The sequence below is a fragment of the Panthera leo genome, chromosome B4 (genome assembly GCF_018350215.1).
Source record: "Panthera leo isolate Ple1 chromosome B4, P.leo_Ple1_pat1.1, whole genome shotgun sequence".
Classification (NCBI taxonomy): domain Eukaryota; kingdom Metazoa; phylum Chordata; class Mammalia; order Carnivora; family Felidae; genus Panthera; species Panthera leo.
Window position 1 is genome coordinate 81,793,092 of NC_056685.1, and position 22,938 is coordinate 81,816,029.

Here is a 22,938-nt window from a genome sequence, read left to right on the forward strand (position 1 = left end):
TTTGGGGGAAAAAAAGGTAATTATTCTGTAATAGATTCTGTTAAGTATCCAGGAATATATCAACTTGGGGAATTTAAAAGACTTTAGGATTGAGGTCATTCACATAGAAGATATGGGGCTTCCATGGAGCCAAGGCCACTGCAATGTGATACTGGTTTGGGACAACTGAATAGAGAGTAATATATGACATGATTCATTACTATCAGCTTTGTCTCTCCTACCCTGAGAAAGCTCATTTTTCATCAGTCACCTTTTTCCTTCAGATCTCCAAAGGGTCAACAATGAAAAATAGGACGTTTACTGAGTTCATTCTGTTGGGCTTCACAAATCAACCTGAGGTCCAAGTTGTGATATTCATCTTTCTGCTCCTCACTTATGTGATAAGTGTCCTAGGAAATCTGACCATCATCATTCTCACTCAGGTACACCCTCACCTCCAGACCCCCATGTATTTCTTCCTCCGGAATTTCTCCTTCTTAGAAATTTCCTTCACATCCATTTTTATTCCCAGATTTCTGACCAGTGTGACAACAGGAAATAAAGTCATCAGTTTTGCTGGATGCTTCATTCAATATTTTTTTGCTATATTCCTTGGGGCAACAGAGTTTTACCTCTTGGCTTCTATGTCCTATGACCGCTATGTTGCCATCTGCAAACCCCTGCATTACCTGACCATCATGAGCAACAGAGTCTGCATACAACTTGTGTTCTGCTCCTGGCTGGGGGGATTGCTAGCTATCTTACCCCCAATCACCTTGATGAGCCAGGTGGATTTCTGTGCCTCCAATGTTCTGAATCACTATTACTGTGACTATGGGCCCCTTCTGGAGCTTGCCTGCTCAGACACAAGCCTCCTAGAACAGATGGTCATCTTTGTGGCGGTTGTGACTCTGGTGGTTACTCTGGTGCTGGTGACATTTTCTTATACATACATTATCAAGACCATTTTGAGGATCCCTTCTGCCCAGCAAAGGACAAAGGCTTTTTCCACTTGTTCTTCCCACATGATTGTCATCTCCCTCTCTTATGGCAGCTGCATGTTTATGTACATCAATCCATCAGCAAAAGAAGAAGGCGCTTTCAACAAAGGAATAGCTGTGCTCATTACCTCAATTACTCCCTTATTAAACCCCTTCATTTACACTCTAAGAAATCAGCAAGTGAAGCAAGCATTCAAGGACACCATCAAGAAGATTATGAAGCTTTAAAATTCAGAATACATTTCAATGAAAAATATATTTCACTTAGTAAATATGTATTGAGTGTCTACTATGTTTCAATTGCTGCACTGGCCCTTGAGGATAAAAATATGAAAGGCATATGTCCTAACTTCAAGGAATCCACAGTATGATAGAAAGGTGTATAAACTTTAAATTTACATAATAAGTTTACAAAAAACTAAAATAACATAGTAAGTGCTATTAGAGAAAGATAAAAGAGAATCCATAAAAAGAACAAAGAACAATTGGAGAGAATTAACTATTTTCCAGAAATGACTTGAAAGTCAAAAGTTTACATATTGTCTATTTAGAAGAGTGGAAAGATAAGAATTCAGAGTAAGAAAGAGAGGCCATGATGAAGGTATTATTTAATTACAAACTAGGGAGTTAGTTGACATTGGTGGGTCAAGAGAAGTTTTAAGAAAGGAAATTATATTATCAGCATTATTTTGAAGGGAATCTAGCATTGGTATTGTTCTTCATCATGGAGCCCTGGGGACTGTGCTTCTGTCAAAGTGTCAATAATTTTGATTCTCCTCCCTTATGCATTCATCTTTCAACTGTAGCCATACTTTCATCCTTCCATAAAGGAAAATAAAATGAATATTTTGTTCATTTGGTCCACTTTTCCCCAAATGAGGTGAAAAATCTCAAGATTTTGTCAACTTACACATCCACTTTCTAGAACTTACGGTTAGAAGAGGCTTCTAAAGCCAAGGTTAAAGCCTCCCACTTCTATGCAGGATCTATTGTTGTTTTTCATAGTGCTGACATCTTTTCAAGTTAATGGCTGACATCTCCCACCCTCTCTCTTTGGTAGTTTCTGGTCATTTTTTTTTTCTATTATAATTTTATTTTCATCTTTTTGTTTACTTTTGTTAGATATTAGAAAAGACACTGGGGAGCCTGGGTGACTCAGTCAGTTAAGCATCCAACTTTGGCTCAGGTCATGATCTCACAGTTTGTGGGTTTAAGCCCCCACGTTGGGCTCTGTCACAGCTCAGAGCCTGGAACCTGCTTCAGAGTCTATGTGTGTGTGTCTCTCTCTGCCCCTCCCCCGCTCACACTCTGTCTGTCTGTCTCTCTCTCTCTCTCAAATAAACAAACATTTAAAAAAAAACAATTAAAAAAAAGAAGGGGCGCCTGGGTGGTTCAGTTGGTTAAGCGTCCGACTTCATCTCAGGTCTCATGGTCCGTGAGTTCGAGCCCCACGTCAGGTTCTGTGCTGACAGCTCAGAGCCTGGAGCCTGTTTCAGATTCTGTGACTCCCTCTTTCTCTCTCCTCCCCCACTCATGCTCTGTTTCTCTCTTCTCAAAAATAAATAAACGCTAAAAAAAATTTTTTTTTAAAGAAAAAGAAAAGACACCTTCTGTGATATGACTCCATTCTTTTAACTTTTCCCCAAGTTTTTGCTTTTGTTCATATCATAAGCCAGGGATGTCTGTCATAAACTGAAAATGAGTATAAAGTAGCAATATGGTTTTATATTTAGAATGTTCCAAATTATGAATGTTAGCAACAAAATGGGATTAGACTACCCTACCAAGGACTCTACACATGGATTTAAGGTAACAACAACTTGAATATGAATTGTTGATGATAGGGCCTCAATTTCCACGGAACTAAAAACATTTTTGAAAATCTGAGTACTTGTAAATATTTTAGTAATATCCTAATGCACTGTAGAATGCTGGTTACTGTTTGAAGCACAAGCAAAACATCATCTTGTGTGTTCACATGCTTTATATGTGATAATATGTGATAATATTCTTGAGTGGAATGATGCTTCTTGGGAATTTAAGAAACAAGCTGTATTGGACCCATTATGAGAGAAAATTTCCAGAACCACAGAAAATATTGAAGAGTGCATCATATTTTGAATAAAAGGTCTTTTATGTAAAGCCATTGCTATTTTGAATATCTGGATTTCTTTGGTGGCTAAGCCAGAGATTAGTGATGCCTTTTAATTTATTACAAATTGTTGGGAAGCATCATCAAAAAGACATGACCACTGATTGACTCGTGAGCTGGACCCATACTTGGAGTCTCCTCCCTCCCTCCCCTATCTTTGGAATGTGGGCTCCACTTGCCTTTCCCAAGAGGCTGCTCCAAGAACACAACCTTGAGATAATGACATGGTGTGGAGAACACCTGCATGTTATATGTCACAGAACCCAATTAAAGCTTCTTTCTAAACTTTTAAGATGTAATGGGCAGCTGTGAGGATCCAACAGTCTTGCTGCTGCCCAAGACAAGCCTCATACTCAAGTTCCCTTTGCTCATTAAAACTGCCACCTGCCAACCTGGAATGGCCTGCTTCTTTCTTCAGTCTCTCCCTGCCTTCTGAGTACAGGGGCCAGCTTCAGATTTCACCCAGGAATCTCCCAAGAGGGTTACAAACCAACACAAATTCACTGAGCTATCAACTCATATAGACATGTTATCAAATAGCCACATTTTAATTGTTAAGTTCCTGAAAATCCACATTTCTACCAAAATCCGTGGTAAATTGGAAAACAATGCCATATAGTGGTCAAAAATATAGGCTTTGGTTCAAATCCCAAATTCTCAATGTTGTACAAGAGTTTCCTTGGGATGGTTACTTGACCTAAGGCTTACTTTTCTTAAACTCTAAAATGTGGATAATAACCATATCCAATGTATATGATAGTTTTGAGCATTAAATGAGATAATAGGCATAAAACATTTAAAAGCCAATACTTAAGGTTTTAATAAGTGATACCCATTATAACAATATGATAATGGTGAATGATACTTTCTCAAGAAAGTGGGGCTTAACTAGTAAAAATAGACATTAAATTGGTAGGTTTAATATAACTGGGACTTTATAAATGTTGGCCATTCTAGCTGTAATCCTTCTGCAGCAAGGCCAGTTTATTTACATTTCTCTTATGTCCAGTTGCATCCTAGGATAGCCGCCAGATCAATGAGGGTCTTATCCACACTTCAGATAAAGCCAAGCAGAACATCTGGCAACAGATTATTAGGACCTGGCTGCATCAACTCGATGTGCCCTGGATATCTCTAACCATACAAAATAAGGAAAGAGGGTACTTGGTCTAAGTCAAAGTCTAAGAATACTAAGCAGGGTTTCACTTGGCTTTCATAATATCAGCATTTAGAAATTAATTTGGGAAGAAACATATTACCTTCTAAATGAGCTTGTCAAAAAAAAAAAAAAAAAAAGACGAGTCATGCTCTTCTAAAACTGTTCATTAAGCTGGCTTTATGCTAGCACATACTTGGAATGTAATCCAAGCTATAGATAAACAGAGGAATGCATTTATCGATTCTGCAGCTGAAACTTTGGAATGTTCAATTTCTAAATGTATAAGTTAGTGGGCATCATCCCTCCTGTCACCACTGGACACAAGAATCGAAAGAAACGGTTTTAGCTACCGGTATTCTCAGGATAATGTTAAAGCAGAGTTAGAACAAGGAAATAATAAAAACACATGAGAGCTGACCTGCCACACTTCAGCATTGGTTCCTCTATCCTCTATTCCTTCGTCCCTAGAGGTTATGGACTACAGATTATAGATCTCAATAGGTAGTATTCTCCCAAAGCTGCCCCTTGCAAAGAATTTAAAATAAAATTCAAAAGAAGAAAAAAAGAGTAGTTTTTAAGATGGCAAGTTAGGTAAGAACAGTTCTATAATACTTGGGCCATCTGGCCTAAGGATCTTCTTTGTCATTTTTCTAAATTTATCCAGAAGGTCACAAATCAGGGCTTAAGCTTCTATTCCTATACATTACTAGACAGTAGAGCTAAGTCTATACTTATGTAATGAAGCCAAAATCACCACCCATGTTAGAAATATATCCACTAGGGGAGAGGGGCAAGATTACACACCATACAACATACGATGCAAAGAAGAATTACTGGAATAGAAACAGTGGAGAATTTGAAATAAGTATAATTTCCTCAAAAATATAAGAATGATGCTGGCACAATGAAGGACAAAATATTATTTTTTAAAAAAACAGGTGAAAATACTGCTGAAAAACATAACAAATGAAAAAACAAATAAACCAAAAACCATAAAATACCTAGGGATAAATCTAACCAAAGAGATGAAAAATCTATACACTGATTTTGGGATGAGCACTGGGTGTTGTATGGACACCAATTTGACAATAAATTTCATATATTGAAAAAAAAAAAGAAAAGAAAAATCTATACACTGAAAACTATAGAAAGCTTATGAAAGAAATTAAAAAAGACACAAAAAATGGAAAAATATTCCATGCTCCTGAAAAGGAAGAACAAATATTGTTAAAATGTTGATACTACCCAAAGCAATCTACATATTCAATGCAATCCCTATCAAAATAACACCAGCATTCTTCACAGAGCTAAAACAAAAAATCCTAAAATTTGTATGGAACCAGAAAAGATCCTGAATAGTCAAAGCAATCTTGAAAAGAAAACCAAAGCAGGAGGCATCACAATCCCAGATTTCAAGCTGTATTACAAAACTGTAATCATCAAGACAGTATAGTACTGGCACAAAAACAGACACTCAGATCAATGGGAAAGAATAGAGAACACATAAATGGACCCACAAACATATGGCCAACTAATCTTTGAAAAAGCAGTAAAGAATATCCAATGGAATAAAGACAGTCTCTTCAGCAAGTGGTGCTGGGAAAACTGGACAGAGACATGCAGAAGAATGAACCTGGACAACTTTCTTACACCATACACAAAAATAAACTCAAAATGGATAAAAGACCTAAACATAAGACAGGAAGCCATCAAAATCTTAGAGGAGAAAGCAGGCAAAAACTTCTTTGACCTCAGCCACAGCAACTTCTTACTCAACATGTCTCCAGAGGCAAGGGAAACAAAAGAAAAATGAACTATTGGGACCTCATCAAAATAAAAACTTCTGCAAAGCCAAGGAAACAATCAGCAAAACTAAAAGGCAACCAACAGAATGGGAGAAGATATTTGCAAACAACATATCAGATAAAGGGTTAGTATCCAAAATCTATAAAGAACTTATCAAACTCAATGCCCAAAAAACAAATTAATCCAGTGAAGAAATAGGCAAAAGACATGAATAGACACTTCACCAAAGAAGACATCCAGATGACCAACCGACACATGAAAAAATGCTCAACATCATTCATCATCAGGGAAAAATACAAATCAAAACCACAATGAGATACCACCTCACACCTGTCAGAATGGCTAACATTAACAACTCAGGCAACAACAAATGTTGGCAAGGATGTGGAGAAAGAGGATCTCTTTTGCACTGCTGGTGGGAATGCAAACTGGTGCAGCCAGTCTGGAAAACAGTATGGAGGTTCCTCAAAAAAGTAAAAATAGAACTACCCTACAACCCTGCAACTGCACTACTAGGTATTTATCCAAGGGATACAGGTATGTTGTTTTGAAGCGGCACATGTACCCCAATGTTTATAGCAGTGCTATTGACAATAGCCAAAGTATGGAAAGGGCCCAAAAGTCCATCGATGAATGAATGGATAAATGTGTGGTATATATATACAATGGAGTATTACTCGGCAATCAAAATGAATGCAATCTTGCCATTTGCAACTACGTGGATATAACTAGAGGGTACTATGCTAAGCGAAATTAGTTAGTCAGAGAAAAACAAATATCATATGACTTCACTCAATTGAGGACTTTAAGACACAGAACAGATAAACACAAGGGAAGGAAGCAAAAATAATATAAAAATGGGGAGGGAGACAAAACATAAGAGACTCTTAAATATGGAGAACAGAGGGTTACTGGAGGTGCTGTGGGATGGCAGATGGGCTAAATGGGTAAGGGGCATTAAGGAATCTACTCCTGAAATCATTGTTGCACTATATGCTAACTAATTTGGATGTAAATTTAAAAAATAAAATTTAAATTAAAAAAAAAGAAATAACAAATAAAACAATGAGGCTGGGGCACCAGGGTGGCTCAGTCAGTTAAGCATCCAACGTTTGATTTTGGCTCAAGTCATGATCTCATGTGGGATTGAACCCTGCACTGCTGTCAGCACACAGCCTGCTTGAAGTTCTCTCTCCCAATCTCTGCCTCTACCCCAATCAGACTCTCTCTCAAAATAAATAAACATTTTTTAATGAAGCTTATACTTGGAGAGATAAAATCAAAATAAAAATAGTGACCTAGATCAGATCTGATAAGGTCTCCCATTAGGCAACAAAAAACAATAAAGACATTAGATAGATAACAGAGAACAGTGAAGATATTAGAAAGATAGGTGGTTAGATATACAGGCACCAAAAGACAAGTGCAGCTGCCCAGATAAATCTATATAATAAGAGTTACCGGTAAAGAGAAGGGGTGGGGAGAAAAGGAAATAATAATGTATTTCCTATAATACAAAAGGATGGATATTTCTAAGTATGATGAAATGGGATCAATAAGGAAAATCTATACCTTAAGAAATCAGACATTTAAATGTGATGGTAAAATAAAAGAATACCTCAAACTGTTTGCCACACTAAGAACAAATTTGAAAACACTTTTAAAAGAAATACTCAGAAACAACAAAAAAAAAAAAAGAAAGAAAGAAAGAGAGAAAGAGAGAAAGGCTGATTCAGGATTTTCAAGATGATGGAAGAGTAAGAGGACCCTAGGCTCCTAGACAACTACATAACTATCAAATCATCCTAAATCCCCCACAAATCCACTTGAAGATTGACAGAACAAACTCCACAACTGAAGGGAAAGAAGAGGCCACGTCAAAGAAGATAGGAGGTCCAGAGACATGGTTTAGGGGAGAAATGGATTGTGGGTGCTGTGGAGGAGAGGGAGCCATGGTCGCGGAGAAGGGTGAGACAGAGAGAGAGGAGCACACAGAGGAAAACAAGAACTTTTCCCCAAAGTCACTGGCTTAGAAAACGAGGGGTTGAATTGTGAGTTCTTGCAACCACAGGACTCAAACACTGGAGTTTTAAAGGTCTGTGGGCTTGCCTGGGATAGAGCCAGGAAGGCACTACCCTACTCCTGGAGAGAAGGCAGGCAAACAACCTGGGAGCAGACAGCATAGAAATAGTGATCTGACAAATGCCTGGGGCATACAGCCGGAGGTGGGGGGGGGGGGGGGGGGGGCGGGTAGGGAGCATTATTCACTCTTCTTGGAGCATGTCCCTGAGAGGCAGGTTTATGGAGATGCCTCTCTAAGGACAAAGGATTGGCTGGCACCATTTCCCTCCCCCACCCTTTAGCATAAACACAGAGTCACCTGAGGGAAGCAGCTCAGCCTGGACACTGGCTACCTAACTTGCTTACACCAAGCTCCACCACCTGTACTCTGGTGGGACTGCCCTTCTCACTCAATCTTGCCTCAGCCCTAGTACAGAGGGTTCTCTACCAAAAGACCAGCACATATCCCTGCACATGCCATGTTTCACAACCAGAGAGTTCTGCAGGGCCTCAGTTCTGGTACAGTTGGTGTCAGTTCTCATTACACAAGAAGAGCAGAATACACCTAGTTAGAACTCACCACATTCAGGCCAGGGACCAAACACTGCCCATAGCAGGCATGGAGAGCCTCTGTAGATAACCAGCCTGAAGGATAGAGCAGCCAAACACAACAGCAGAGTGATGCACCACACACTGGAGATACTCCCTAAAGCACCAGACCCTGAGCACTACATTAACTCTTCTTCATAAAGCCATTACTTTCAGGAGCAGGAGACCTAACTGGCTTTTCTCACATACAAAAGAAGGCAGAGTCTTAGACAAAATTCCAAGATGGAGGAAATTATCCCAGGTCAAAGAACAAGATAAGGCCATGGCCAGAAGTTGATGGAGAACTTAAAGCAATTATCATAAGGATACTCACCAAGCTTGAGAAAAGAATAGAAGACATCAGTGACATAAAAGAGGTAAAAAAAGAATCAGAGAAGAAGAATGCAATCTATGAGATTGGAAATAGGCTTGATGCAATGAACAACAGACTGGAAGAAGGAGAGGAATGAACTAGTGACCTAGAAGACAAAATAATGGAATACAAGGAAGCTGAATCAAAGACAGAAAGAAGAATTATGCAACACAAGAATAGAATTAGGGAACTCACTGACTCCATCAAACGTAATAACATTAGTATTATAGTCCCAGAAGAAAGGAGAGAAAAGGGGACAGAAAATTTCTTTGAAGAAATAACAGCAGAAAACTTCCCTAAACTGGGGGAGGAAGCAGACATCCAGATCCAGGAGGCACAGAGAACTTCCATCAAAATCAACAAAGTAGGCCAACATCAAGAAATACTGTAATTACATTTGCAAAATATAGTGATAAAGAAAAAAATCTTAAAAGCAGCAAGACAAAAGAAGTCATTAACTTATCAGGGAAAATCCGTAAGGCTAGCTGGAGATCTCTCAACAGAAACTTGGCAAGCCAGAAGGGAGTGGCATGATATATTCAAAGTGCTGAATGAGAAAAATCTGCAGCCAAGAATATGCAATCAAGCAAGGCTAACATTCAGAATAGAAGGAGAGATAAAGAGTTTCCCAGACAAACAAAAACTAAAGGACTTCATGACCACTAAACCAGCCCTGCAATAGTAAAGGGTACTTTTTGAGTGCAAAGGAGAGACCAAAAGCAACAAAGACAAGAAAGGATCAGAGAAAATCTCCAGAAACAATGGAAAAACAAGTAATAAAATAGCAATAAATACATACTTTGTATTTATTACTTTGAATGTAAGGACTAAATGCTCCAATCAAAAGAGAGTGGGTGTCAGGGCACCAAGGTGGGTAAGTCAGTTGAGCATCCAATTCTTTATTTCAGCTCAGGTCATGATCTCATGGTCTGTGAGACTGAGTCCTGCATCAGGCTCTGGGATGACAGCGTAGAGCCTGCTTGGGACTCTCTCTCTGCCTCTCTCTCTGCCCTTTCCCCCACCTCTCTCAAAATAAATAAATAAATAAATTTTAAATGAATAAATAAAACATGCTACTAAACTATAAATGGATCAACCAGGAAATCAAAGAGGAAATAAAAAGAATACATGGAAACATATGAAAATGAAAACACAATAGTCCAAACCTTTGGGATGCAGCAAAAGTGATCCTAAGAGGGAAGTATATAACAATACAGTCCTACCTCAAGAAGCAAGAAAAATCTCAAATACACAACCTAACCTTACACCTAAAGGAGGCAGAAAATGAACAAATTAAGCCTTAAGCCAGCAGAAAGATGGAAATATTCAAAATTAGAGCAGAAATAAATTATATAGAAACTAAAGAACAATAGAACAGATCAATGAAACCAGGACCTGGTTCTTTGAAAAAAATAATAAAACTGACAAAACTCTAGCCAGACTCATCTAAAAGAATAGAGAAAGGACCCAAATAAATAAAATCACAAATAAGACAGGAGAAATCACAACCAACAACACAGAAATACAAACAATTATAAGACAATATTATGAAAAACTATATGTTAACAAATTGAACAACCTGGAAAATATAGACAAATTCCTAGAACCATATAAAAAAAGCTGAAAAGGGAAGAAACAGAAAATTTGAACAGACCAATAACCAGGAAAGAAATTGAATCAGTAATCAAAAAAAACCTGACAAACAAAAGCCCAAGGCCAGATGGTTTCACTGGTGAATTCTACCAAACATTTAAAGAAAAGTTAATACCTATTCTTCTCAAACTATTCCAAAAAATGCAAGAGGAAGGAAAAGTTTCAAAATCATTCTATGAGGCCAGCATTACCCTAATTCCAAAACCTGATAAAGACACCACAAGAAAGGAAAACTACAGGACAATATCTCTGATAAACACAGATGCAAAAAATCCTCAACAAAATACTAGCAAACCGAATGCAACAATACATTAAAAATATCATTCAGGGCGCCTGAGGGGCTCGATCAGTTGAATGTCTGACTCTTGTTTTCAGTTCAGGTCATGATCTCATGATTTGTGAGATCAAGCCCCACATCTGGCTCTGTGCTGACACAGCAGAGCCTACTTGGGATTCTCTCTCCCCCTCTCTCTATTCCTCTCCCATGCTCACACATGTGTGCACTATTTCTCTTTCTTTCCCTCTCTCTCTCTCTCCCTCTCTCAAAATAAATAAATAAACATGAAAATATTTTTAAATAATTTTTTTTTTTAAATCATTCACTACAATCAAGTGGGATTTATTCCTGGGTTGCACGTGTGGTTCAATACTTGTCAATCAGGGATTCCTGGGTGGCTCAGTCAGTTAAGCATCTGACTTCAGCTCAGGTCATGATCTTACAGCTCATGAGTTCAAGTCCTGCATCAGGCTCTGTGCTGACAGCTCAAAAGCCTGGAGCCTGCTTTGGATTCTGTCTCTCCCTCTCTCTCTGCCCTTCCCCTACTCGCTCTCTGTCTCTCTCTCCTTCAAAAATAAATAAACATTAAAAAAAAATTTAGGGGCGCCTGGGTGGTTCAGTCGGTTAAGCATCCGACTTCGGCTCAGGTCATGATCTCACAGTCCGTGAGTTCAAGCCCCACGTCAGGGTCTGTGCTGACAGCTCGGAGCCTGGAGCCTGTTTCGGATTCTGTGTCTCCCTCTCTCTCTGCCCCTCCCCCTTCATGCTCTGTCTCTCTCTGTCTCAAAAATAAATAAACATTAAAAAAATTTTTTTAATTTTTTTTAAAAACATTTGTATGGCACAAAAACAGACACATAGACCAATGGAATAGAATAGAAACCCCAGAACTAGACCCACAAACGTATGGCCAACTAATCTTTGACAAAGCAGGAAAGAATATCCAATGGAAAAAAGACAGTCTCTTTAACAAATGGTGCTGGGAGAACTGGACAGCAACATGCAGAAGATTGAAACTAGACCACTTTCTCACACCAGTCACAAAAATAAACTCAAAATGGATAAAGGACCCGAATGTGAGACAGGAAACCATCAAAACCCTAGAGGAGAAAGCAAGAAAAGACCTCTCTGACCTCAGCCATAGCAATTTCTTACTTGACACATCCCCAAAGGCAAGGGAATTAAAAGCAAAAATGAACTACTGGGTCTTTATGAAGATAAAAAGCTTCTGCACAGCAAAGGAAACAACCAACAAAACTAAAAGGTAACCAATGGAATGGGAAAAGATATTTGCAAATGACATATCAGACAAAGGGCTAGTATCCAAAATCTATAAAGAGCTCACCAAACTCCACACCCGAAAAACAAAGAATCCAGTGAAGAAATGGGCAGAAAACATGATTACACACTTCTCTAAAGAAGACATCCGGATGGCCAACAGGCTCATGAAAAGATGCTCAACGTCACTCCTCATTAGGGAAATACAAATCAAAACCACACTCAGACATCACCTCACGCCAGTCAGAGTGGCCAAAATGAACAAATCAGGAGACTATAGATGCTGGCGAGGATGTGGAGAAACAGGAACCCTCTTGCACTGTTGGTGGGAATGCAAATTGGTGCAGCCACTCTGGAAAACAGTGTGGAGGTTCCTCGAAAAATTAAAAATAGACCTACCCTATGACCCAGCAATAGCACTGCTAGGAATTTACCCAAGGGATACAGTACTGATGCATAAGGGGCACTTGTACCCCAATGTTTATAGCAGCACTCTCAACAATAGGCAAATTATGGAAAGAGCCTAAATGTCCATCAACTGATGAATGGATAAAGACATTGTGGTTTATATACACAATGGAGTATTACGTGGCAATGAGAAAGAATGAAATATGGCCCTTTGTAGCAACGTGGATGGAACTGAAGAATGTGATGCTAAGTGAAATAAGCCATACAGAGAAAGACAGATACCATACGTTTTCACTCTTATGTGGATGCTGAGAAACTTAACAGAAACCCATGGGAGAGGGGAAGGAAAAAAAAAAAAAAAAAGAGGTTAGAGTGGGAGAGAGCCAAAGCATAAGAGACTCTTAAAAACTGGAACAAACTGAGTGTTGATGGCGGGTGGGAGGGAGGAGACGGTGGGTGATGGGTATTGAGGAGGGCACCTTTTGGGATGAGCACTGGGTGTTGAATGGAAACCAATTTGACAATAAACTTCACATATTGAAAAAAAATAAAAAGATAAACAAAATACTTTTCACATGCTAAAAAAATAAAAATAAATTAAAAAAATAAAAAATAAAAACATTTGTAAATCTATCAATGTGATACATCACATTAGTATAAGAAAGGTTGAGAACCATATGATCCTCTCAATAGATGCAGAAAAAGCATTTGACAAAGTACAACATCCATGCATGATTAAAAAAACCCTCAACAAAGTAGGATTTAGAGGAAACATACCTCAACATAATAAAGACCTTATAGGAAAAACACACAGTGAACATCATCCTAAATGTGGAAAAACTGAGAGCTTTTCTCCTAAGGTCAGGAACAAGACAAGAATGTCCACTCTCAACACTTGTATCCAACATAGTACTGGAAGCCACAGCCATAGCAATAAGACAACAAAAACTAATAAAGGCATCCAAATCAGCAAAGAAGAAGTATTGACAGATAACATGATACTATCTATAGAAAGCCCTAAAGAATCCACCAAAAAACTGCTGGAACTCATAAATGAATTGGGTAAAGTCATAAGATACAAAATCAACATACAGAAATCTGTTGCACTTTTATACACCAATAATAAAGTGGCAGAACAAGAAATCAAGGTATCAATCCCACTTACAATTGCAACAAAAATAAGATACCTAGGAATAAACCTAAGAGGTTAAAGACCTGTACTCTGAAAACTATAAAACATGGATGAAAGATTGAAGATGACACAAAGAAATGGAAAGACATTCCATGCTCATGGATTGGAAGAACAAATATTGTTAAAATGTCTATACTACCCAAAGCAATCTATATATTTAATGCAATCCCTATAAAAATACCAGAAGTATTTTTCTCAGAGGTATAACAAACAATCCTAAAATTTGTATGGAACCACAAAAGACCCCAAAGAGCCAAACCACACTTAGAAAAACAGAGATGGAGGCATAACAATTCTGGACTTCAAGTTATATTACAAACCTATCATAATTGGGGTACCTGGATGGCTCAGTCAGTTAAGTGTCTGACTCTTGATTTCAGCTCAGGTCATGATCTCACAGTTCATGGGTTTGGGCCCCACGTTGGGCTCTGTGCTGACAGTGTGGAGCCTGCTTGGGATTCTCTGTCTCCTGATCTCTCTCTCTGACCCTCCCACACCCGCATGCACAATCTTTCTCAAAAATAAATAAACTTAAAAATAAAAAGAATGAAACAAAGCTGTCATAATCAAAACAGTATGGCACTGGCACAAAATAGGAACAATAGATCAATACAACAGAATAGAAAACCCAGAAATAAACCCACAACTCTATGGTCAATTAATCTTTGACAAAGCAGGAAAGAATATCCAATGGGGGAAAATGTCTCTTCAACAAATGGTATTGGGAAAACTGGACAGCAACAGGCAAAAAAATTAAAATGGACCACTTTCTTACACCATACACAAAAATAATTTCAAAATGGATTAAAGACCTAAATGTGAAACCTGAAACCATAAAAATTCTAGAAGAAAACACAGCAGTAATTTCTTTGACATAGGCCATAACAACTTCTTTCTAGAAATGTGTGTAATTGTTTTAGAAACTGTACTTCAATAAGGCTTTTTTAAGCTTCAAATTAAATGAAAAGTTTAAATTTCATGGAAGGATTAAATAATTTTAAAATGAAATAAACATAATCCATCAATACAATTTACTATATCAACAAAAAAAATTTTTAAATATATGATTATCTCAGTATATGCAGAAAATGCATAATTAAAATTCAACATACATTCATGATTTTTTTAACTCCTAGAAAATTAGAAAGAGAAGTAAATTTTTCAACTTAATATAAGGCCTCCATGAAAAACAACAACTAACATTAATCTTAATGGGAAAAACTGAATGTCTTTCACCTAAGATTGGGAACAAGGCAATGTCCACTGTCACCACTCATATTCAACACTGTTATACAAGTCCACTTATAAAAGTGGAATAAGACATGAAAAAATATTGGAAAGAAAGAAATAAAACTGTCTTATTTGTAGACTGCATGATCAACACAAAATTCCAAAGATTCTACAAAGGCTACTGGAACTAATAAGTGAATTTAGCAAGATCACAAAGTGCAAGTAAACATATAAAAATCAACTATATTTCTATATATTAACAATGAGCAATTACTGGAGTTTACAAGAAATAGTACCAGAGACAAGACAGCTGTGTAAGTTCTCTGGAGATCTGCATACGGTTCCCTTGAGTCATCACTGAGTACTAATCAGCAAATGTGTATAATAAAACTACCCAAGGTTTGATCTAGGCTTCTCTCGCTTCTTTCTGTATGAACCAAGAAGACATCTAGCTAACCCCCAAAACAAAGATCCCTGAAGCCATCTCCCTAAGGCAAAGACAACAGGTCTTTTTTTGTAGCTACAGAGACTTATTAATGAATTCCCATGCCTTCCTTGAGGGCACTTCCATTAGTTCCCTAGAAGCTAGACACAGCTTCAGGGTGAGCAGGCAAAAAGGAAACTGGAATTTCAGATGGAATCATGAAGGGTATAGAAAAGGTGAACAGAAACCTGTTCACAATATTCTAAAATATGAGAAATATAGGGAAGCTTCTCAAAGCTTAAAAACAACGAAATTAAGACAAATCAAAAGACATCTAATATATAGACACATATTCATGATCTTAACAGCTAGAAATTGTTGGTAAAAACTGAAAAACTAAACCCAAAATCTATAAAGAACTTACCAAACTCAACACCCAAAACACAAGAAATGGGCAGAGGACATGAATAGACACTTTTCCAAAGAAGACATCCAGATGGCCAACAGACAAATGAAAAGCTACTCAACATGACTCATCATCAGGGAAATACAAATCAAAACCACACTGAGACACCACTTTACACCAGTCAGAGTGGCTAAAATTAACAATTCAGGAAACAACAGATGCTGGTGAGGATGTGGAGAAACAGGAACCCTCCTGCACTGTTGGTGAAAATGCAAATTGGTGCAGCCACTCTGGAAAAAATTAAAAATTTATTTTTAATTCTCAAAAAATTAAAAATAAAATTATCCTACAACTGAGCAACTGCACTTCTAGGAATTTATTCAAAGGACACAAGAGTGCTGATTCATAGGAGCACTTGTACCCCAATGTTTATAGCAGCACTTTCAACGACAGCCAAATTATGGAAAGAGACCAAATGTCCATCAACTGATGAATGGATAAAGAAGATGCGGTTTTACATACAATGGAATACTACTTGGCAATGAGAAAGAATGAAATCCTGCCATTTGCAACAACGTGGATGGCACTGGAGTATATTATGCTAATGAAATAAGTCAGTCAGAGAAAGACAGATATCATATGTTTTCACTCATAGGTGGAACTTGAGAAACTTAACAGAAGACCATGGGAGAAGGGAAGGAAAAAAAATAGTTTCAAATAGAGAGGGAGGCAAACCATAAAAGACTCTTAAATTCAGAGAACAAACTGAGGGTTGATGGGGGGTGGGAGGCAAGGGAAGGGGGAAATGGGTGATGGGCATGGAGGAGGGCACTTGTTGGGATGAGCACTGGGTATCGTATGTAAGCAATGAATCATGGGAATCTACCCTCAAAACCATATATATACATTGTATGTTATGTATGTATATATACATTGTATGTTAGCTAACTTGACAATAACTTATATTTAAAAATAATAATAAAATAAATCCTCACAAATAAAAATTCAGTAAAAAAAAAACTGAAAAACTAAGATTTCAGGAGAGGGAAAAGAATCGTCCAAGGTCTCAGTGTTAATAACAGAACTAGACTAGAATCAAAGTCTTCTGATGTCTGATACAGAGGCATACCATGTCCACATCATGAAAAAGTACCCTTATTTAACGCCATGTCTGAGCATAATATTTGAGCAATACAATTTAAAATAAAATGAATATTGTGATCAGGCTGGACATATATGGCTATGCTTCAGGGCTAGCCAAAATTATAAGGATGACAAAGTTGTCTGATACCTTTTGACCTACTTATCAGTTCTCAAAAGTATTTATGAACAGAGAAAACAGACTCTTAACTATAGAGAACAGAGGGTTATTGGGGGGGCGGTGGAGGAAGATGGTGAAATAGCTGATGGGAATTAAAAGTACACTTATAATGATAAGCATGGAAAACTGTACAGGACTGTTGAATCACTATATTGAACACCTGAAATGAATATAACACTGTATGTTAACTATACTGGAATTAAAATTTTAAGCTAAATTAAAAAAAACTACTAACAGTTATTACCAACTACATTATCAACAACTGATAGGGACACATATTCATTAGGAAGCAAGCTCTTAGGTAAGTATTTTGTCATCTTCTCGGGGGATTTTTGACAAACTGTCCTGCTTACAATTTGTGGCCAGAACAACTATATCCTGAGTAAATTAGTGAATTCTGATTACAAATTCCCCTGAGTACCACTTGGTTTTTTCCCAGCACTGATCCCCTGAGTCTGCAATAGAAGAGTCTATAAAGCAAATAAATGTCCCTTTTCACTGAATGGAACCTGTTCAGAGCCTCTCACATGACCTAAAACTTCAGAACCTTCGATTCCAGAAGGAACCATGGACCATAGCACAAGGGGGAAGCTTCCAGCCCCACCTCAGACTTTCCCTGACCCTTCTGCTGCATGATTTGGATGTTGACTAAGTAACAGAATTTTGTCTTTGGATAGCTATTTTTTAGGATTGTTGCTGCCGTAAGGGAAGAAAAGGCTAGATAAAAAAGAAGAATGGGTCAAGAAAAGATTTCTATGGAAATGTAATCCTGTGACTATTTGTACAGAGTTGCCTCCACATTTCGCTGCAAGTCTGAGCTCTTTTCATGAAACCACAGAGGACTTGCCAGACTGTACACTCCCTGCTCCCTCTTTGGGGGATCCTCAGAGGCCTGACAAGCTTGTGTTGTCCCTGGGCTGGTGAGTTCCTGAGGCCACTTCTCAGATAACCAGTCACTGTGCAGAAAAGGAGGGAGCCACAGAGCATAGTTTCCCTTGTCAGAGCCCTGAAATGACCCAAGACCAAGGTTTCTGAATTACTAGGCAAATTGGCTACTGCTCCTATGAGCTTTCTTGTGCTCATTCTCAGAAAACAATAGGTTAAGAAACTTAAAAATTAAAAAAAATTAAAAAAATAAAGCTAGAGGATAGTCCTCTCCAGAAAGAAAATGAGCCTCTTTGCAAACACTGGCTGCCTGTGGGAGGGGAGATAGGCAACAGGTCCCTAGGCAAAAATTTTCTAAACTTTTCTAATCATATATCCCATCAGTGAAAACTTTTAAATGAAGTTGAGGAAGTATCACCAATATATGTGTATGTTAAATAATTTTTAAATTATTTACATATACAGATACATAAGTGTATAGTTTATGTTTTAAAACATAGAACTTTTTTTTTCATGAAGTATAGTTGCCTGGCAATGTTATATTAGTCTCGAGTAAGACCTGAAACCATAAAACTCCTAAAAGAAAACATAGGTGGTAACCTCTTAGACATTGGTCTTACAACGTTTTTCTGGAGAAACAGACTTTTTTAATGAGCTAAAAATAAATTCCATAGTTTAGCAACTTTAAGATAACATTTCAACATCTCTAAAACTAGAAAGCATCTCATGACCAATGGCATTTTAGCATGGGGTCATTGTCTAGTTGGGGTAGCATCTTTCCTTCTTAATGGCACGTAAAATAATAGTGTGTCTCACACTAAATTGCACCTTAGATTTTATGAAATGGTGTAACTAGAAGGCTCTCATATCTACTGCAGTGAATCATCTGGCACACCCCACAATGTAGGTATCCCCCATATTTAAAGAGCAGTGAAAGGGACCAAGGTGGGGGGGTGGGTCTTGGGTCATTGGTCTCCAGTTAAAAGGAGAGAAAATCCCTCATAAGAATTCCATAGATTTCTCCAAAGAAAAACCTCCTTTCTACTCAATAAAACAACACACCTAAGAGCCTCAGAGAATCTGATCAAGGCAAGGAAACATTCAAGAAGCTTCCACTTATTTTTTAGGTTCTCACCATGGCCCTAGGCCAATAGTTAATATCTGTGAAGTTTATCTTTCTTATCAAAAACTGGGTGCAATAAGCCTCACAGTATTTCATTTCTTGCCAGAACTGCCCTAGAAACCTTTATAGGTAACTATCATACCCCAGGGATCAGTATGAGAAAGGGGTCTGAGCACCTGATAGACATTTTTTCAAAGAAGACATACATATGCCAAACAAATACATGAAAAGATGCCAACATCACTAATCATCAAGTAAATGTAATCAAAACCACAATGATATGTCATCTCACACCTGTCAGGATGTCTACTATCAAAAAGACAAGAGGTAACAAGTACTGGTGAGAATGTGGAGAAAAGAGAACCATTGTGCACTGTTGACAGAAATGTAAACTTGCACAGCCACTATGGAAAACAGTGTAGAGGTTCCTCAAGAAATTAAAAATAGAACTACCATATGATCCAGCAATCCCACTTCTGGGTATATATCCAAGGGAAACAAAATCATTATCTCAAAGAGATCCCTGTACTCCCATGTTCATTACAACATTATTCACAGTATTCAAGGTATGGAAACAACCTAGTTGGCCATCAATGGATGAATGGATAAAGAAAATGTAATATATATAATGGACTATTATTCGGCCTCAAAAAAGAAGGCAGTCCTGCCACTTGCAATGACATAGATGAACGTGGAGGCCATTATACTATGTGAAATGAGCCAGACAAAGACAAATACTGTATGGTATCTTTTATATGTAGGATCTAAACAAAAAGTCAAACTCAAGGAAACAGAGTAGAATGGTGGTTACCATGGGCTGGGTGGGGGTAAATAGGGAGAGGTTGGTAGAAGTGTACAAGCTTTCAGTTATAAGATGAATAAGGTCTGAAGACCTAATGTATAACATAGTGACTGTCCGTGTCCCTTCTGCTAGCAGCTCTTGGTCTTTTGGCCATCCTGGTGGTTCCTCGAGGGGCCGGCTGCCTCGCTCCTGGCCTTGCGAACCCGGCCCAGGCCCCGGGGCGGGGGGGGGGGGGGGGGGGGGGCGGGGAATCCTCTGGTACAGGAGGCTCCGGGTACAGGGCTGCACTTGCCAAAGCGCCGGCTCTGGCCCAGCTCCCTGCGTGGGAACTGGAAGGGGCCTCTGGGAGCAGACGAGCCCAGGCGCCGTAGGCTTAGCAGACGTGGCCGTGTACTTCTCGCTGTAGGAGTGGGGATGTCTGCGGCATGTTCAGAGGGCCTGTAGCTGGACGTGGTGCCGGAGACCTACAGTCATCTGGGCGCACTCGGTGAAGTCCCGCCTACTCGCCTGGGCCACCTCCCGGCCCACCCCGCCCACACTCGGGCTGGCACCCGCAGTGAGAGGCCCCAGGTCAGGAAGTCGGGACAGCAGGGGGCGGCCTCAGCGTGGCGTTTGCGTTCTCCCAGAGTTCCGAGGCACTAAGCCAGCCCTCATCTGGGTGGAGGAAGGGGCCGACCTGTGGGGCCCTGATGCCCGGGGTCCGGAGGTGGAAGAGTGTCTGACAGAAACAGACTCAGATTCCAGAAAAGGACGGGAAAGGACAAAGAGAAAGGACTGAGGCACCTGAGAAGATCCTTTCTGTGGAAGCTCAGCCTCCTGGGCTGAAGGCTCTGAAACACCCTTCTGCTGGGCTCCTTTAGAGCTTGGAGCGACCATCCAAGACAACCCGCCGAGCTCACCCCCCACTCTGTGCCCACCCCGTCCCCAGAGCAGGCCAGCGTCACAGTTGCTACATGAGCGGAAGGAGTTTTGCCTGGCGCTCGGCCCTGGTGGCGCACCTGTGCACCCACACGGGCGAGAAGCCTTTCTGTAGCCCTGACTGTGGCAAGGGTTTTGGCCCGGCCTCCTCTCCGAGCAAGCACCGGGCCAGCTATGGCGAGAGCCGTCCTACCGCTGCCTGGACCGTGGCCGGGCTTCCCCTGGCGCTCAGCCCTCACCACTCACCTACGGGTCCATGCAGACCAGAAGCCCTGCCGCCGTGATGACTGTGGCCACTGCTTTAGCCGGAGCTCTGCCAGCTCCAAGCACCAGCGGGTCCACGGCAGCGAGACTCCCTTCCAGTGCGAGGACTGTGGCCACGCCACTGCTCATGCGTCAGACCTTCGGCGTCACGTGCGCACGCACACTGGAGAGAAGCCCTACCCATGCCCAGACTGCGGGCGCTGCTTCTTCAGAGCTCAGAAATGGCAGTGCATCGGTGGACCCACAGCGGACCACCCCTACCTCTGTCCTCAACGTGGCAGGCGCTTTGGCCAGAAGTCAGCCGTGGCCAAGCACCAGTGGGTCCATAGGCCTGGTGCCGGGAGACACAGAGGCCAGGGTGCCAGTGGGTTGCCTGTGCCCCTGGCCCCTGGCCACGGGGACCTGGACCCACCTGTGGGCTTCCAACACTACCCAGAAATATACCAGGAGTGTGGGTGATGGTCTCAAAGGTTGCAAGCCCAAGGGTGGAGATCTAGACGTTGCCTGAGGCCCAGGCTGGGCTCGGGGGCCTGAACCTCTGTGGCGGCTCCAGGGAAGTCACAGAACTCTGGGCAAGAGGTGGACCTGGGGGATGAGGACCATCTTACCTTGGGCCTTCACACGCTGGATCTGCTGACACCTTGCTCCCAACTGTCCCAGACTCTAGAATCCCCCTTTGCTGAGTTAAGACGTGAGGTAAGCACCTTCACAAGACAACCCCTGTGGGGACGGAAAAGCTGTTTCTCAGCTTAGACAAGAGGACTGAAGTAGAAAAGAACTTTGTTTTATCCATTGTCCTTTTAGTGCAGGAATTGAAAACTGGTGGCCATGTGCTGAATCTGGCTTGCAGCAACCTTTTAAACATTATTTTGGGCCCAACCAGCATTTTAAAATGTTACAAATTACTGGTTAAGATTTAAAAAGATATTTCTTTCACATGTAGGTTTCTGGCCTCTTCAAAGGTTTGGCAACTTGACCTGAGCTGAGGGACAGCTGTTCGGCATGCCCACCACTCCATATCCGCTCCTGTCCAATGTCAGCTGGCACTTATCATTGTCTGTCCATGTCTCTGATAAAGCAGGCCCTCTCCATCTGGCATTTTCCCCTCATTTACGTGACCTGTTTGGCTCCTGTATTCATTTGGGTTTGCACACTGGTGTACACCATTCATGTTTTCCTGAATCAGGGATTCAGGTAGACAGCATATATGTGAAAGGGTGGCAGGAGAGAAGTAAAAGCAGACTTTATTTAAAAAAAAAAAAAAAAAAAAAGGGGGGCGCCTGGGTGGCACAGTCGGTTAAGCATCTGACTTCAGCCAGGTCACGATCTCGCGGTCCGTGAGTTCGAGCCCCGCGTCAGGCTCTGGGCTGATGGCTCGGAGCCTGTTTCCGATTCTGTGTCTCCCTCTCTCTCTGCCCCTCCCCCGTTCATGCTCTGTCTCTCTCTGTCCCAAAAATAAAAAAAATAAAAAAAATAAAAAAAAAGACCATAGACTATAGTGGATAATACTGTATTGTGTAATTGAAATTTAAGAGAAAAGAACTTAAATGTTCTCACCAAAAAAAAAAAAAAAAATGCTTAATATGTGAGGTGATGGATGTGCTAATTAACTGTGGGGTCCTTTCACGATGTATACAT

General features: G+C 40.1%; 1 protein-coding gene and 1 pseudogene across 1 annotated transcript; both read left to right on the forward strand.

Moving 5' to 3' along the window:
- Nucleotides 1-281: 281 nt before the first annotated feature.
- Nucleotides 282-1,208, forward strand: LOC122223639 (olfactory receptor 6C4-like). The gene has a single exon (XM_042944614.1). It carries the CDS (start codon nucleotides 282-284, stop codon nucleotides 1,206-1,208), a length of 927 nt encoding a protein of 308 aa, XP_042800548.1.
- A 6,841-nt stretch (nucleotides 1,209-8,049) lies between these two features.
- On the forward strand, nucleotides 8,050-21,759 carry LOC122225412 (annotated as a pseudogene).
- Nucleotides 21,760-22,938: the final 1,179 nt, after the last annotated feature.